This window comes from Polypterus senegalus, chromosome 9, assembly GCF_016835505.1.
Source record: "Polypterus senegalus isolate Bchr_013 chromosome 9, ASM1683550v1, whole genome shotgun sequence".
NCBI classification, from domain to species: domain Eukaryota; kingdom Metazoa; phylum Chordata; class Cladistia; order Polypteriformes; family Polypteridae; genus Polypterus; species Polypterus senegalus.
This window is the reverse complement of record NC_053162.1, coordinates 139,546,704-139,566,364: the sequence shown is the minus strand read 5'-3', so window position 1 is coordinate 139,566,364 and position 19,661 is coordinate 139,546,704. Positions and strand designations below refer to the sequence as shown.

The following is a 19,661-nucleotide window of genomic DNA, read 5'->3' as shown; positions in this document are numbered from 1 at the left end:
GTATTGGGCCGTCTTCTTATTTTCTTCCAGGATAATGTTTGCTCGCACCCAGCCACAGTACTTTTTCACACAACTTTTGAAACCAGTTATTCATTCTGAAGGCAAAATATTGTACATTTACTAATGGCTTTATCCAACATACAACATTACTACTGGTTAGATTCGCCCAGTGCCCCCCACACTGCACAGACAGGTGAAGTGACTTATTTATGGTCACATAGTGTCATTATCAGGACTTGAACCCACAAACTCAGTTTAAAAGCGCAGTCTTAAACACTACGGCACAATGCTTGCACATCTACAACATGTACTGTATATTAATTGGCTTAATATAAACTTGTCCAGGACAGATTCCATTGTTAAAGTTGAGTTTAACATTTTCAACCAGTTCAAGTTTTGGTTGAAAATCTGGAATATTAATTTTTTCAAATAATGGATCAGTTTGCGGATTAATGTACACACTGTGGAATATTTTGCCTTGCTGTTAATATAGAAGAAGAAGCTGGTTTGTGAATAAGTAGCTGACTGCAAGCTTATACTGGATGTAGCTAAAAGTGAATAAAAAGGCAGCTGAATATGTACCTAACTTAAAAATAATTACCACCAAACCCTTTCATAAACATACTGTGATGTGCAAAAGTATTCAATTCCCTTGAAAGTTGTCATAAGTTTATGCAAGACTATATATTTGTACACATATTTATTCATTCAGTATTTTTTCTTATGCTGTAACAAAACATTTCCAAAGTCAAAATAAACTATTTTATGTAGACATTTAATTGAAGAAGAAAATCTCCAAAGTTAGTGTTTACATAAGTGTTTAAACCTCTGTGCTTTGGAAACTCCAGGTTTACACCAATGACAAATTAATTGCAAAGGTGACAGAGATTGACAGTCATATTAAACATAATGAGGTGCTACTTTCTCTCTGGATATAAAAAGCTCCCTTTGTAGGACAGTCACTGAAAAAATGAAGACAGAGGAGCATTCTGCTAATGTGAGAAACAAAGTTTTTGAAATGCAAAAGGTAGCAGGAAAAAATTATAAAAATGTCATGAGTTTGAAGGTCCCATTGCGCACTGTTGGATCCATCATCAAAAAGTGGAATGTTCATCACAGCACCGAGACTCTTACTAGAACAGGCCGTCCCTTAAGACTGAACATCAGAGTTAGACATCAACTAAAGAGAGAGGAAACTAGAAATCCAACTGTCACTCTCAGATGTTTGCAATGCTTTTTGGCTGAAACTGGAGTGAAGGTGCAGGGGTCCACCATTTCAAGAGCTCACCATTAAACAGGCCTCTACAAGAGGGTGGCAAGAAAGAAACCATTCCTTAAGATGGTCCACATAAAAGCATATATGCCGTTTTTCCAGTTAAATGTGGGGAGAAGGGTTTATGGTCAAATGAAACCAAAATAGAACTTTTTTCTCAGACTTCAAAGAGGTGCCGAATGTGTGGTGTAAAACAAACACTGCCCATGCCACAAGGAACACCAGCCCTACAGTGGAATATGGTGTTGGCAACATCTTGCTATGGGGATGCTTTTCATGTGCTGGGACTGAGAATCTTGTCAGAATTAAAGGGACAATAGATGGGCCCAAATACCACAAAATATTGCAGGAGAACTCGTTCCAGTCTGCTATGAATTTAAAGCTCGGGAGAAGATTCATCTTTCAAGATGACAAAGACCATAAGCATTAGACCAAAGTGACACTGGGATGGCTCAAAAATAGACAGGTGAATGTTTTGGAATGGCCAAGTCAAAGCCCTAATCTTAACCCTGTTGAGAATCTGGGGAACTGTTTGAAAACTGCTGTTCAGAGATACCATTCCACCAACATAGAGTGTACCTCGAAATCATGCCAAGAAGAATAGGGAAGAATCACTCCTGATTTACATACCCCAAAAAAATGAAGGCTGTTACTGCAGCAAAAAGGTTCTTGACAAAATATGAATATGTTGGGCTTAAATACTTAGGCAATCACTTTTGGAGTTATTTGGAGTTTGATAACGTTTTGTTACAGCACAAGAGTTCACATTAAAAATACCAAATGGATAAATATGTGGACAAATCTTTTGTCATGCAGAATATTAGGATGACTTTTAAAGGGATTGAATACTTTTGCACGTCACTGTATGTTTGTGAAAGGGCTTGGTGGTAATTCTTTTTACAAGTATTTTCCATTAATTCTGAAATGATCACAGGCCTGAAGTTAGGTATGCATTTGGATGGCATTTTATTCACTCCCAGCTACTCCCAGTATAAGCTTCCAGTCAGCTACTTATTCACACAGCTTTTGCAAAGCAGCTTCTTATTCTATTATAACAGCAAGGCAAAATATTCTACAGCATGTACATTAATCAGCATCATTACAGACTGATCTATTATTTAAAAAAATAAATATCCCACATTTTGGTCTTGCACGGGTCAAAATTGTTAAACACTAATTCAACAAATGAACTGTCCTGGACAAGTTTATATATGTCAATGTCACAAAACTATGAAAATGAGGGTGGTCCAACGTGATTTAACGCTTTACAGTGCCCATTAAATATCACAGTAAATCCCATTAATCTGATATTGAAGTGGGAATACATTGTCAGTTTCACCCTGATACTCGCACTGGGCAGAGCAAAACTCCACTACATCTGTCTTTTCACAAAACTGTGCAAGGTAAGGTGGCCCAATATGATGTAATTGACCCATGCAGATCCTAAATGTTAAATGTTTAGCTTTTCAAAGAATTGACATGTTTAGTTAATTAAAATACACGCTATAGATGTGTAAGCATTGCGGTTAGGGCTTTACACTTTCAACCCTTTGTTCGTGGGTTCAAGTCCTGAAACTGACACTATGTGACCCTCAGCAAGTCACTTCACCTGTCTGTGCGGCACGGTGCGGGGTCGCTGGGCATAATAAATCTAACTAGTAGTAACTAATGTTATGTTGCATAAAGACGTCAATCGTAAATGGTGAATATTTTGCCTTTAGACTAAGTAATAGTTTTGCAAATACTGTGTGAACAAGTAGAGCTGCAAGCTGCAAGCAAGCATGTAGATGGGACCGAATAAGAAGACGGCCGAATACATACCTAACTTCAGCCTTGCGTTCATTACAGACTCAAGGGTAAATTCTGTTAAATAGTAATAATTACCACCAAGTCCTTTCGCAAACGTATGGAGCGGAAAAAATATATAGTGCCGTTTAAACGCAGATGCGTCTCCTAGACACATCTCTTTACACTCCATGACTCTACTGGCCCTTGAATTCCTGTTTCTTGCCCCGCCCATTTCCACTGAAGATCACGTGAACAACCAATAACCAACAACAAGTTCACACACAGAACCCGATATAGTTCATACACAGAGTTGTGATAGGGTCCGCACGCATAACCAATATGTTTCATACGAGAAACTGACATGGTACACACATACAACCAACAGAGTTCAAGCGCAAAATTGACAGGTTACCCACAAGAAACCAGTATAAGACGTGCCTGAAAACAATATAGTGCATACGCAAATCCATTGTTAGACCGTCACAGAACGCAAGCCAATATAGTTCATACGCAAACCGATAACATTCTCCTGAAAACCAATGCAGTTCACTCACAAACCAATAACAAACGTACTGGAACCAGTGATATACACACACAAATCAATATAGTTCATATGGAAACCAGTGATATGCACGTATAAACGGATATAGTTCACGCACAAACCGATAATATACGGACACGAACCAATATAGTTCATATGAATGAAACCAGTATTGTACGCAGGCAAACCAATTAAGTATGCATGCAAATAGTAAATATTCATAAACCAATAGTGTTCACACGTAAACCAATGTATTACACACAGAAATATATGATTTATGGCCTGTTTGGCACCTCATAAACATGAAGAAGGTCAGACAGATATGGACGGGCGAGGTTATGAATGGCCTTAAATGTTAACATAAGAATTTTAAAATCAATTCGAAACTTAATTGGGAGCCAATGAAGCTACAGCAAGACCGGAGTAATATGGTTAATAGATGGGGTTTGAGTAATGATGCGAGCAGCAGAATTCTGGACTAGATGAAGCTTATGAAGAAATTAGAGAGACAAAAGAGGGGTGAATTGCAATAATACAGACGAAAAGTCACAAGACTGTGAACAGGAATGGCAATGGTATGGGGAGTGAGGGAGGGGCAAATGCGATTAATAAGTAATTAGTAAGCAGACCGGGTGATGTTATTAATGTGAGATTGGAAAGATAGAGTACTATCAAGGATGACACCCAGACTCTTGGGAAAGAAAGGAGTTATCAATCGCAGGTGAAAGATTATCGGCTTTGGATAATGATGATTTTGTACCAATGAGAAGTACCTCAGTTTTGTCACTGTTTAATTTAAGAAAATTTGAAGAAAACCAGGATTTAATTTCAGCAATGCAGTCAATAAGCGAAGATGGTGGAAAAGAAGTGGGTTTACTAGCAAGGTAGTGTTGGGTGTCCTCAGCATAACAGTAAAAATTAATATTATACAGTGTTTACAAAAGATATTGCCAAGGGTAAGAAGATAAAAAATAAAAAGAAGAGGCCCCAGGACAGAACCCTGGGGCACACCTGAAGTATCAGCGGTGGGTTGGGATGTGAAAGTTTTAATCTGAATGAACTGAGTGCAGCCTGAGAGGTAGGATCTGAACCAATCTAGTGGAGTGTGGGTAATTCCAATCAAAGATAATCTATTAAGGGGACCCGTATGACAAATAGTATCATAGGCCACACTCAGATCAAGGAGGATGAGAAGAGTAATTAAAGCAGAGTCAGCAGCCATAGGAAGGTCGTTGGTAATTTTAAGAAGTGCTGTTTCTGTACTATGGAGGGGCGAAAACCAGACTGGAACTCTTCATATAGATTATTATGAGATAAGTGGTAGTGAAGTTGGATAACTCTTTTTTCAAGAATTATAGAATGGGTAAATATGTAACTAAGAAGCTAAGAATGATTTTCAGAGAGTTAGCTGGACTTCAATAATGCACATAACTTATTGTCCATTAGAAATTCTGACATAAGACTTCATAGAGAAAAATATACTTGAAATTGCCTGCCTGTTTAACTAGGACATCCTGAGATTTGTACTATCAAATTCAAATTAGACAATCAGATCATATTTAACATTTAACTTTATATTTTGTTCTCTGATAGCAGTTTACATATAAGAAGCCTTATTTCTTTTAACCAAGTATCCACCCATGACACTTAATTTGTTTAAATAGTTTGGGACTTTCTGTAATACTTAAAACAAAGGTTTGGTTCTGGACTATACCATTTATCTGTATGCTGATCGGTGTGTTTGAAATGCTTCATTGGTATTATATGTAAATAAAACTAGTTGATGCATTAAACAAGGCACATGGAGACCCACCAACTGGTGTAAATAAAGGAAGACTATGTATGGAGTTCATATATAACAATGGCTCAAGACTGTTTTTTTTATTAATAAATAATTTTCCATAACACTTTGGTGCCAAACCCCTAACTTGTTCCCTCATCATGCCACTATTCTTGTTAGAATAGGTGGTTTTCTTTTTCTCTTAGGCCAAAAAATGTATAAATAATGTATAAGCCAATAGATTAAGAGGCAATAGGCACCCTTTGTTTGAGACTGGGATGATAAATGGCAATTTTCCTGAATTATTTTATAACAGGTTATTGTTGATGGCTGTCTACAGGACATAGATATTTATTTGTCTTGTAAAAGAGTTGTCTGCTTTGATTGGTAACGGTGGAAAGAGAGAGAGCGTATGCAGAAGGGATGGAGCAAGGCCAGAGGATGGAATGAGAGGATAGACGGTCAAGAGAGAGATGGTCCACCGAGAATGCTGTCAAGATCACTCGCAGAGTGCAGGGCCTCACAGGCAGACAAGTGTATGTTGCTGACAATATGCAGGAACCACAGACAATGTCACCTATCCCTAGGTAGGAAGAGATAATTTCACCAGAGAGACTGGTTGGAGGTCAAGCAAAAGAGGGAAGACTCAAGAGAGGACATAAGGAAGCCAGTGGATGAGAAGCAAGGCATGCTTAGGGCATTGTATCAACATGAGGTACCCAGAAGTGAAAGAGAATGCTCACCCCACGAGGGAGAGACAGCGACAACGATTATGCAAGACTTCTTTTGGTAAACAAGCATTCAGGGGAATGTCTCAGTGGGACAGTTGGAAGTATAATCATTTTGGTAATACAGTGTGCAACTTGGACTTTGCTGCTACATTTTAATGGGCTGTAGAGTGTAAAGTGTGCTCTCTTTTTAAAGGGTTTTCACTCCTGATATTTTTAGTTTCTTTTCTATTTTTATCTTTTTGTTGGATTGTCTGGTGTAATACAAGTTACTGTTGTTTTTCTTAAAATTGCTGCTGTGTTTTACATTGTGTATTTGCTCACCACAAAATTTAGAGAATCCTAACCTGTGTGCTATCATCTATAAAGTAAAAAGTTTCTTAATGTTAGGATATAGTTGAATATTTTTTTTACTAAACTTTTTAGCCTTTTAAAATAATTTAAAGAGTTCCCAGACTCTAAATAAAACTGGGTGGTATAGTCAGATATTTTAACTGTGCTTAGGTTAGATTACTAATAAGTGTGACCAGACACTCGTCTCATTCTCACCTGTGTTGTGCTTGAGTTGGTCATTCTCGCTGCTAGGTTGGCTCATTGCAGAATATTATTCCTCACTGCTAAATTGTGTCTGCGGATGGGAGTTTTCTAGCTGCTGGATGGGTGTAATGGAGGTCGGGATGCATGGGAGAATAAGAGAAGGAACTGTTGGTGAGAGCTATTTAAAAAAATATATTTTCTTTGTGCTTTTGCAGATTTTATGTAAATAAAGGACACTCATATTTAAAGATCATATAAAATGACTTTTTAATTTACTAAGCACTATTTTCCCCAACAGAGTTCTTTCAGCTGATAAAGGAAGAATATAAATTATGTAATAAACAAAAATACAAACATACATATTGTTTCATTACGATCAATACTTCATTTTAATTTTAGTTAGCAGGCTTGTTGATTTAATAAATATAAAAGCAAAATGAAAGTCAAATTTTTTGTTTGAATGCTGCAGACACAATTTATATATTTACAGAAAATGTATCATTAGCTACCTGATGGCAGCATATATGTATGTTTTAACGTTAGTATTTAATGTTAATATTTGGAAAATTTGAAAATAACAACCTCAGTGCAGTTACTCAGTGTTCATATACTTTGTATATAATTTAAGGAAGTATAATGACTTTTAATGCACAAGCATTAAAGCACAAGCAAGAAAATGAAATCGCACTTTCCTACAATTTTTACTGTAGTTCTCAGATCTGCAATTTACTGTTTAACTGGAGTAATTCTGATGATTTAATAACACTGAGTCATACATTGAAAGAATAGAAACATCTCTAGTTATCTTTCAATCAGCCATTCATTGACAAGTATTTTACTATAAATAAATGTTAACATTTAATACATCTTTGTTTTTTTGTGGGCCATTTATGTGAACCTAGTGATATTAACATTTATTTGAACTTTTCCAAATCTGCTGCTATAGTTCATTATTATTAAGTCAACCAGCAGTTAATAATGGAAGCACCTTGAATGTTCATTGCTTGATGTGAAACTTAAACAATAAAGACAATATCAGTGTGTTAACGTAAACCACTTTGCATGATTAAGTGACAGGCATAAATTTCACATTTATAAGAGGTTTTGTAGTACCAAGTTAAGTGAACGCCAGTCACATATCAGAATGCTGAAGATCAACTAATAATTTCATAATGCATGTAATTACATTTTAGAGCTACTGAGCTAACTAAGGTTAAAAGAATATAAATTACCCTGATCTGCATATGACTTTTATTTAAACCCCAATATCAACAATCTCACAGTGTATTTGTCATATTAATCCATCCATCATCCATATCCTAACACAGGGTCACAGGGGTCTGCAGTGTGATATTAATTGCAGCAGAAAAATAATATCCAAAACCACCTGATCTGTCCCCTATTGATCTAGGGAAGCAGTAGTTCTTCTCTGAGTTCATCACCTTATCACATTGTCTAAGCCCAGCAACTCTACCCATGAAGTTAATTCTGGCCAATTTTACTTGTTATTGTATTCTTTTAGATACTACCTAGAAGACCATCTGTGAGAAGGAGGGCATAGACCTTAGTACCATGGTAAAAACCAATGTCTGTAAATTTGCTGCCTCTGCCAGGTTTGTGTGTCAGTTTCATGATTATCTATACCGTCACTTGTGTATCCCTTCAGTCACTAGAACTCTTCCACTTGGGCAACTGCTCATTCCTTACCTTTAACGAACAGGTGAAAATGTTATTAATATAAATTGCATAATAGATGGAATATGAACTCATATTATTTAAAAAAAGAAGAAGACAGAATTCAACTGTGAACTACAAGAATATTTACATTATTTATTTGAATCCAGCCCAATGGATGTATACATAGTATACAGAAAAGCTTGTACATCAGTCTTTTGCAATGTAAAGTGCAAAAGAAACAAAATTAAATTCCCAGTATAATAGGAACCATCTTTTAGATGGAGATGTAATCCCTCTGAACCAAAGTAAACAACCAAAATGCAAAACTATAACTCAAAAGATTATAGGAGTCCTTGTTACAAATAGTTACAAAACATTACATCAGTACACAGTATTTGGAAGCCAAAGGTCAACAACATTTGAAATACATGGGTGATGCTAAGCAACATTTTCATATTTTGGCACTACTGACACATTCATTATTTTTATTTCCATGACTGATAAAACTGCTTAAAAAGTGAACATTTTATTATCTTAATTTCAAGTCAGTATACATGTAATTGAGTCTTCAGTGCAACCATGCATTTGCTTTTCAAATATTTTCCCAAAAGAAATAGTGTATAAATTAAACACTAGTTAATAATGTACTGAGAGATTACAGTATGCTTTAGTTTCAGGGTCTTCATGCCTCTTGGGCCATTTATCCCTTGTTTTGAAAACCACAAGTCAGGCTGAACAATTTTACAGTTAATTTGGTCAATTGATGAAAATAAGAGCGATTTCATTTCAAACCAGCACCAAGAAAGATTTTCAACAGAGTTTAAAAGATGGCAGTGTTGCAAAACAGTTTATTGAAATAAGAACAGTACTGTGTAAACCGAATTCTACTAAGGCGTGTACTAGATTGAAATAAATTTATGACTATATGAGGTGTCTGCCTGCCCCATCTACACTGCAGAGTAATTCTTGAAACACATTTTAGTAAGTGTCCAGTCCTCATGAAAAGCAGAAGTTCTCACACAAATATTGTACGCATCAAAAAGAAAATAGGAAAGTATACGAAAACTATCAGTCAGCTGGTGGTAATAGCTAGGGAAAAACATGAGTTGAAGCTTTTTAACAAAATGTATAGTTTTGTCTTCAAGGAACTTTCTAAGTTTCATCAGTTTTTGATTATTGTACTCCGGCATTAAAATTAGAGAAATACTCTGATCTCACTGAAAAGTTTTCCATTGTTTAAATTTGTTATTTTTTGTTATGCTACAAATTCTGCTTTGAAACTTATTTCAGTATAACAAATGAAGACATTTAGTAGGTAGGATGTAACAGGCTAGTGGATTTCCACAGGTTCATGGAGAAGATGAACACCAACAAATACCTTTGTGGTCACAACTGAAGGAAATAAAGGCAATAAGACCTGATGATGGGCACTCTGCAGTTCTCCACTGTCCCACTTATCGTACAACATCAGAGAATATCTAAGCAAACATTTATCCAAAAACTTGCCAAATAGTCAAGGATAGATAAGGTAAGCCAATTAGAAAGTTAGTAATGACTTCTTTTTAATTAAGTAAGTTTTAATACAAACGTTTATCTGCATGATCTGTCTGGCTGGCTAAGATATGCTCTAAATTAACATGTTGTTCTAATAAAGCTCTGAATGTAAAATACTTCTCTTGTAAAGAAGAATGTTTCAGTTGGTGAAAAGCTGAAAAGAATATAAGATATAGATAAATTTATAATTTCAATGAGGGTGAGCAGTGAAAATATTTAGTCGATCACTAGAGAGAGCTAATTTCACATGTCAAAACTGTTTACTGGGATATAAGAATAAAATCCAATTCATCAACACATTTCTAACCCCAATTCGTTTTAAGTTGCTATAAGTCATGAGCAGTAGGATATTTTCAAAATAACTAAAGATGTAAGAGATGACTAATTCATATTTTTTTACCCACAAGTTGTAAACTTTCTTAATATTAAGACTATTAAAAAGATGCCTTAATACAAACACAAAATACCAATACTGGTGTGTGATGCTAGTGTGTAATTCATATGTAAATTCCATCATAACATAATTTATTTGCAAAAAATAATCATTTTGAGTGAATGAGGGTGTATGAATGACACAATGTGTGTTCTAACCAAGTTTATTTTCTGCATAGTAACCAATGCTGCTGTGATAAAAGACAGACCAAAATGTAGAAAGATGGATAGATGGATGAATTTATGGTCTATGATATCAATTGTAAGCACAGCAATTGAGTGCATCTCTGGTCTGACAGGCTAAGGGAATTAAATCTCTTTAATCTAGAGCCAGAGGATTATGTGTATAGTTAATCAAAGTCTTCATTCTTAAAGACACCATTAAACAGATCCAGGAGAATTCTTTGACTTAAACAGAGAATCATGTTCTTGAGGATAGGATACTAATTGAAATTACAGGGGAAATATACTGTATTTTAGACAGAAGCCAGAAAGCACCTCTTCAGATGAAGGGTTGTGGGATTCTGCAAAAAAAATTAAAAAACTGCAGGGAAAAATAGCTAAAGCAGAAATCTTAATAGCTTTTAAAAGATGTCTAAATGAGCTATTTGGATGGCTTAGCTATTACTTAACTAACTAATCTTGATGGGCTAAAAGTTTTCCACTCATTTTTCAAAATTATAAATATTATTTATTATTTATATTATAAATTTCTTCACAGCTTGTGATCTATTTTTCTTTTACACTTAAAGAAACACATTGTTGCCATTTCAGTATTATGTCTGTGCTTCATTTTGAGTTTCACATGATTATTTTTTAAACTATACTCAGACAATATGAGGCAAAAAACATGTGCATGTTAAGCAATTCTAACAACTGAGGGTAATTCATTTATATTTGTTTTTTTAGATTAATTGTTGAATTGAAATAATATAAAAACAACCTTAACAACAACTTGTGTGCTTTGTTTTCACACCTCTCAGTAAACTTAAAGATTATAATGATATAGTTTCTGTATTAATAACAATTATTCTTGAATAAAATGTTTAACAAAGCAGATGACTGAAGTGTGTATGGATTATGTGGTTTTACTCTCTGACAAATAAAATACAAACTGGTCGGGATGATGGAAGTTTGTCTCATGTATGAGATTACACATTATGCTTTTCCTTTTTTAATGTGTAAATTAAATGATTTCATTTACAAATATAAAATGAAACAAATTAAGGTTTCTTTCTTGATCGTTTCCGGTGTTTTTTGGTACGTGGTTTAAATTTCTTTTACAATTTTTATTTTTTTTTTCAAAATTTTTGTCCAAGTCTGATTGTTTTACCAATTGATATTTTTGTACTCTAGCAGAACATTTGGGCACATTGTGTATCTCTAAGGACTAAATGCAACTAAACAAAATCAAAAACAAAACAATTGTGTAGTCATTAATATTTGCTAGTCATTATCAATGTCCTTAAGTTTGTCCCTTCTCTTCAGGGACAGATTCTGTACATTAAATTTGTTGTACTGAACCAGTGATGGAAAACTGTTTCTGGGACTTAATTAATATTTAACAAATTTTTGACCATGGGCCACCAGCTGAAAGCTGAAAACAAATTTACATGATCAAAATGTTATAAAAATGACTTGATTGTTATATTGTATTGCTCATATAGATAAATGGATATTCTACACAAAATTAGGCATTTACAATAGAAAGAGCAAAAAGGTACTGATTTACAGATTTCTAGTATTTATATGCAGAGATAGCAGCATCAGGGAAAGGATGCCTGTATAAGCTAATGAGAGGTTTTTAAGTGATGTTAAGGAATACAAACATGTGGCTATTCTTAGCCTGTGTCTCCCTTTTTATAGGTACAACAGTGATAAAGAAATAAGATGGTCAGCAGCACCTGTACTTCAGAACAGGTAATCCACCTCATACAAACATGTTTGGGCCCGTACAGTATTTGAATAGGAGACCACCTAAGAAAATGTGGGGTTGCTGCTGGAAGAGGTGTTGGTCAGGTCAATGGGGGAGTTTACCCTTTAACCTGTGCTCTATATGTGGATCCCAAAGCCTCAGTGCAGTGACAGGAACAATGTTCTGTAAAATTTGGCACCATTCTTTGGATGACACGTAAAACTTATGTGACTATCTGTGGTCATAAAACATCCTTGGGTGTCTTTCAAAATATCCTGGCTAAATTGCCTACTTTAGCCTGGTCATTCTGGCCCTCTATTCATAACCTGTCCTTGGCTAATTATCTTTTTTAACCCATCATCACCTAATAGCTAATGTGTGGTGAGTGTACTAACACAAGAATGGCTGCGGTTGCATCAGTGGATACTACATATTGGTCATTGTTAAAGTAGTTCCCCACTATCTATGTAAAGTGCTTTGAATAGATTAGGAAGGCGTGATATAAATGTATTTAATTCACTATTTAATTAATTAATTAGATAAGATAAAATGAAAATTTTATGAACACTGGCTTACACAAAAACCTTATTGATATGATTATTGGCTTTCGGAAATGAAAAAATAGATATGGTAGAACCTCAGGACTTTCAGTTTAACTTCTGAACCCTAGTGACATGACTATTTACATGACTTTTATAAGGCTGTATCTAAAGAGCAATGATATACAAAATTCAGTGATTCTAGAACAATGAAAATGTAGGTCAAAACAAAACAAGGAAAAATTAAGACTTGCTATTAAAAAGCTGATCAAAATCAAGTGAATCCTAGTTGGCAGAACCTAAAGGAACTTCAAAGATATGTAAGACATTCAGTAGCAGAGCAAACAACAAATATTAGGACGCTGCTTAATTACGTTAATGAAGGCAGAATGGCTTTAGGGGAAAGAAAACAATTACAATGGTCAAACTTTGGTGAAATGGAAAAAGTGAAAACCCAATGCTGTGGACTAATGGGACACGTGACAGTTGGTAAACCCAGTGGGGCAGCTAAGGGTTATTTTTGGTGTCATTTTATGAGCCTCTATTTGTAATTTTTATTTGTCTGTCCCATGTGTGTAAGAGACACATGTTTATAACACGGTTTACTTAATAGATGATGAAAAGTGTTTGAAATTTAAAAAGGTGAATGTTTTGCAATTATTACTTAATAATGCATTAATGTTTCTAGGGAAATTGATGGTTTTCACATCTACTAGTATTAACATGCTCACATGAAGCAACAAACCATTTAATTCATTTAGTCACAATATCCATTCATATTTACTTTTGAATATTCTTACACAAGAGACACTATCACAGCATATGAATAATGTTTGTATTTAAGTGAAATACTAAGATCAATTCCTTTAAGAATGTCGGGCTGTTCATTGCACTGTTAGAAAGCTCTGAAACCATTTTACTATTGTTTAACATCATAATTGCTTTTAAGAAAGATTATCATTGCTGCAAGAGCATACTCTTTTGTTGTCACTACGGAGGTGTTTACATATTCTTTTCAGATTTTTCTTCTGTGCTTTGTCAAGTCTGTGTTTTTTAGCTATTCCTTGAATTAGTATATTTTCTGGGAATATTGGTTTAGTGCAACAGAAGTTTTCTAATATTATTAATAAAAGATGAATCTCCAGTGTGACTTTAGTAGTATACTTTAATCATCAGTTTTATAGGGAGTGTGAATACCTTATTTAAGTTAGCAGGTATTGATTCAAAGACAGCCAGATAATTTAATATGGATGTTTTTTTTTTTTTTTACAGTACTCAGTATTAAACAAATAATATTTATTGTAAACGTTAAAAGTGTGTAAAGTTAAGTGGTACTAAAATTAGTCTATTTCTTTGCATGTTTTAATGTATAACTGTATTTGTTTAAATAATATGTGTAAATCACAATTACATTATACCTGTAACTACGCAACTGAGTACGAATGAAGCAATAAAAAGTACTATCAGTAAAAATGATACTCATGTTTTACTGCAGGTATATTGTATTCATGTACCAATGCCGGTCGTTACACAGTAATTGACCAGTAAGTACACATGTGATTAATGGGTGGCAGAATTAAGTTTCTTTCTTAGTTACAGCTGTACAATTATTCTAATGTACTGTATCTACCAAAGTTTCAAAATTATTTGCTATAAATTGTACTAAAACCAGTTGCATAAAACTTTTATACCGCTGGTGATTTAAAGTTATTTTGATTGCCTTTTTGAATGCACATTTACAGTATATAAAGTTTCTGATGTAAAATTTGCAATGCATAGCATTATTGTCTTCTAGTGCTTTAGATTCCACTTAGTTGTGCCTTCCATATTGAGTGTACACCATCTACTGTGTATTGTCATGCATGGGTGCCTAAGGATCACCTTCCAGGCTCAGACAAAGTATGCAATAATGCTATTAATGCCATCTGTTTCCCCCTCTGTACTTCCAGGAAGCCAACCAAGGAGGACTATGCCCCAAGTCAACTAAACCATGCTTCTTCTGATCGGGACAATATAAATTCAAGGGCTCCTAGAAGATGGCATCACAGTCAGGGGATGCAAAACAGAGCTCCCCAACCCAGGCCTGCTCAAGAGAGCAGATAATTTAGAGAAGCTTTCTACACTGGCAGTAAATGGGTGACCCAGCTGGCACCGCAACTTTTCTTTGGTTATTAAGTCCCTTATTTGTTCTTCACGGTATTTTTAGGATTAGTCTGGGTGCTCAGATTTCCTCGTATAGCCCAAAGACCAATGCTGATTGGCGACTCAAATTGGCCTTGTATGATTGTCACTGTGTACACCAGTTCATAATTCTGGGTTATTTCTTAGCATGCATCTTTTGAAGCCAGTACAAGATTTACCTCTGTGTCACTCAGTACTAGAAAAATCAATTCACAGAATGAATGAAATGATGTCATATTCCTTAAAAAGATTTTTCTAGTTACAGCTTAAACCTTCATTTGTTTAACATTAGACAGATATTTTTAATTTACATCTATTTCATTTCACCTGTTTTTGCAATAATTTCATTTTTGAGGTATTTAAAAGGATAGCAATGCTTTCACTGTGAAATGACCTACAGTACAGCATGTAAAGTAAAACATCAATGATTCAATGATGAACATGTCTGTCTGCTCAACAGTATGCTGTTAATGGTTGCATGCTGCTTGAAGAGCAATGTATTTAAAATGAGCACCAGAGCAAAATCCACCATATATTTACATAAACAAGCTTTTCTCTGCTAGCTGGATATTTTGCTAAGAATTCAGCATTCTGAGTAATCTAAATATTGAGATTTAAAACATGATAACAGAATTATTTGTGTTCAGAATGTTGTATGCATTCTTTGATCTGTGATTATGGCTATACACATTGGTGTTTGTCAAAATGATTATGTAACCTCTACAGCTACTGGGCTTTAAACTATACTCTAATGCACTCAGGGAGAAAGTCTAATATAAGGAGTTTGTGCATTTCTTACATGTTTCTTTCTTTTGAAGAGTTGAGGTTTTGTGTTGATATCCAAAAGCTTCAACATTTTAAAAGCAAAATACTTAAAAATAATTTGCTTCCAAATTATATTATTTAAATTTTACATCAGAGGTAGATGTGCTGAATGTGAAACTCCAATTTTATTTGATTTGAAATTAATGGACATTAACTCCTACATCTTACTCTCGTTATCCTCCCGGCTTTAAAGTTTCCTATTATATGTCTTCTGCAGACAGATGCCCAAGAAAAAAAATGAAATTCTGCCTGCATGCTAAGATTTTCTTTGAAATGTATTCGATGAAGCCCAACTATCAAATAAAAAGCCCCCACCATTTGCAGAACCTGCTAGCACGATCGCAATGTACAAAAGTCCAGCTCCTGTGGTTTTTTCTTGATATTGCAATGCTCTCTTGGCAGATATAGTCCTGTCTGGGTCATGCAGCGTAAAGTACGTCTCTTAAATCCTTTACCACAAGTCTTAGAGCAAGGGGACCATTCCCCGATGTTCCACAATGGGCATGGATCTCCACATATTCGAAGGTCCACCGGACGCAGGGACATGTCACAGTCTGTAGCTGATATGCCATTGTTATCACGACATTCCACTGTTCTCTTTTGCAATCCATTCCCACAAGTCACAGAGCAATCATCCCAACTACCTGTGACCCACTTACACAAAGGTCTTTTATATTCCGGTTTCTTGACCTCTACCTGGTTAGTATCCACCATTTCTTTGTTAAGGGAGCTGTTCATTCCATCCTTTTTGAATGATGACTTTTCCTCTTTGTTGTCCTTTGGTAAATAAAATGAATAACGAATACGTGGGGGTGTCATTTTCCCCACTGACAAGACTTCAATGGTTAAAGATTCTTGAAGTGGCCTGAAAGCCTGTAACATTTCTACAGAGGTGGTGGTTCCACTGTAACGGAGCAAGCTTCCCTTTACCATGATGTCCCTCTCAACTGCTGAGACAACATAGTTCCCATTTAACAAATATTTTCCTTGGCCGTTTTTAACAGCAAGATAGTTGTCATCATTGACCATTCCTTTGTAGCCTCTTTGTCTGACATCAATGCTTGAAGCTCCAGCTGGCAACATTACAACAAAGTTGTAACCATGTCTGTAAAACATAAAACGTTGTAAGTTAAAGTGAACTTGCTGTGGGTTTTGGCACAAATTAGCTTCTCATAAAATTTCATAAAAATTATTAACTTATAGCATAAGGCAGAAGGTCTGAGAAAAGAAGAAAATGTAGCCAAATAAATTCACACAGAAATGAGGGTTTAGCCAATGTTTTGCTTTATATATGTGTTTACATGGTCCTGTAGCTTTGGAAATGCTGGAGGCTTGGAATGCTATCATGGTTTCCTGCCACACGTTTCTGTCTGAAGTGTTTCAGATGCCAAAGGCAAATTGCCGACTCTCTTGGTGTATGGGTGATCTCCAGCAATATTGAAAGAAGAGGGATGGATGTAATTAATCTCTGTCTTTTATGCCAACTTCTTGTCTAATAATTGCAAAAGACTTTAAAGAATTTCAAAATGTCTAAATGCTCTATTTGTTCTTTGTATTTACTGAATGCAAAATCATCTCTCCTGCTGCAAGGCTCATTTGCCTTCTTCTTCTTCTTCTTCTTTCGGCTGCTCCCGTCAGGGGTTGCCACAGCGGATCATCTTCTTCCATATCTTTCTGTCCTCTACATCTTGTTCTGTTACACCCATCACCTGCATGTCCTCTCTCACCACATCCATAAACCTTTGCTTTGGCCTTCCCCTTTTCCTCTTCCCTGGCAGCTCTATTCTTAGCATCCTTCTCCCAATATACCCAGCATCTCTCTGCTGAACATGTCCAAACCAATGCAATCTCGCCTCTCTGACTTTGTTTCCCAACCGTACAACTTCACCTGACCCTCTAATGTACTCATTTCTAATCCTATCCATCCTCGTCACACCCAGTGCAAATCTTAGCATCTTTAACTCTGCTACCTCCAGGTCTGTCTCCTGCTTTCTGGTCCGTACTACCGTCTCCAACCCATATAACGTAGCTGGTCTCACTACCATCCTGTAGACCTTCCCTTTCACTCTTGCTGATACCCGTCTGTCACAAATTACTCATGACACTCTTCCCCAACCGTTCCACCCTGCCAGCACTCTCTTCTTCACCTCTCTTCCACAATCCCCATTACTCTGTACTGTTGATCCCAAGTATTTAAACTCATCCACCTTTGCCAACTGTACTCCCTCTCATTTACACACATGTATTTTGTCTTGTTCCTACTGACCTTCATTCCTCTCCTCTCTAGAGCATATCTCCACCTCTCCAGGGTCTCCTCAACCTGCTCCCTAATATTGCTACAAATCACAATGTCATCAGCAAACATCTTAGTCCAAGGGGACTCCTGTCTAATCTCGTCTGTCAAAACCTGTCCATCACCATTGCAAATAAGAAAGGGCTAATAGCTGATCCCTGATGTAATCCCACTTCCAATTTGAATGCATCTGTCGCTCCTACCACAGACCTCACCACTGTCACACTTCCCTTGTACAAATGCTGTACAACTCTTACATAATTCTCTGCCACTCCCGACTTCCTCATACAATACCACAGCTCCTCCTGAGGCACCCTGTCATATGCTTTCTCTAGGTCTACAAAGACGCAATGCAAATCCTTCTGGTCTTCTCTAAACTTCTTCATCAACATCCTCAGAGCAAATATTGCATCTGTGGTGCTCTTTTTTGGCATGAAACCATACTGCTGCTCACTAATCATCACCTCACTTCTTAACCTAGCTTACACTACTCTTTCCCATAACTTCATGCTGTGGCTCATCAGTTTTATTCCCCTGTAGTTACTGCAGTCCTGCACATCCCCCTTATTCTTAAATATCAGCACCAGTACACTCCTCAGGCATCCTCTCACTTTCCAAGATTCCATTAAACAATATAGTTAAAAACTCCACTGTCATCTCTCGTAAACACGTCCATGCTTCCATAGGTATGTCATCTGGACCAACGACCTTTCCATTTTTCATCCTTTCCTTAGCTGTCCTTAATTCCTCCTTGCTAATCCGTTGCACTTCCTGATTCACTATCTCCACATTATCCAACCTTTTCTCTCTCTCGTACTCTTCATTCATCAGCCTCTTAAAGTACTCTTTCCATCTGCTCAACACACTCTCCTCGCTTGTGAGTATGTTTCCATCTTTATCCTTTATCACCCTAACCTGATGCACATCTTTGCCAGCTTGGACCCTCTGTCTAGCCAATCAGTACAGGTCCTTTTCTCCCTCCTTAGTGTCCAACCTCTCATACAACTCATCATAAGCCTTTTCTTTAGCCTTCGCCACCTCTCTCTTCACCTTCTACCTTATCTCCTTGTACTCTTGTCTACTTTCTGCATCTCTCTGACTATCCCACTTCTTCTTTGCCATTCTCTTCCTCTGTATACTCTCCTGTATTTGCTCATTCCTCCACCATGTTTCCTTTACCTCCTTTCTCTTTCCAGATGTCACGCAAAGCACCCTTCTTGCTGTCACCCTTACTACATCTGCTGTAGTTTCCCAGCTGTCTGGTAACTCTTCACTGCCAACCAGTGCCTGTCTCACCACCTCCCTAAACTCAACCTTGCAGTCTTCCTTTTTCAACTTCCACCATATGATCCTTGGCTCTGCCCTCATTCTCTTCCTCTTCTTGATCTCCAACGTCATCCCACAGACCACCATCCTTTGCTGCTTAACTACACTTTCCGCTGCCACCACTTTGCAGTCTTCACTCTTTTTCAGATCAACTGTTCTGCATAGGATGTAATCTACCTGTGTGCATCTTCCTCCACTCTTGTATGTAACCCGATGTTCCTCCCTCTTCTTAAAATACATATTTACCACAGCCATGTCTATCCTTTTGGCAA

At 36.3% G+C, this 19,661-nt stretch overlaps 1 protein-coding gene across 1 annotated transcript in view; it reads right to left on the bottom strand.

The window, feature by feature from the left end:
- Nucleotides 1–8,452: 8,452 nt before the first annotated feature.
- The window catches only part of LOC120535866 (A disintegrin and metalloproteinase with thrombospondin motifs 15-like), a 106,673-nt gene continuing 95,464 nt past the window's right edge, over nucleotides 8,453–19,661 (bottom strand). Inside the window, exon 8 of the mRNA XM_039763994.1 lies at nucleotides 8,453–16,875. Coding sequence (XP_039619928.1) covers nucleotides 16,101–16,875 — 775 coding nt within the window. The 3' untranslated portion in view covers nucleotides 8,453–16,100. The remainder of the gene's footprint in view (nucleotides 16,876–19,661) is intronic.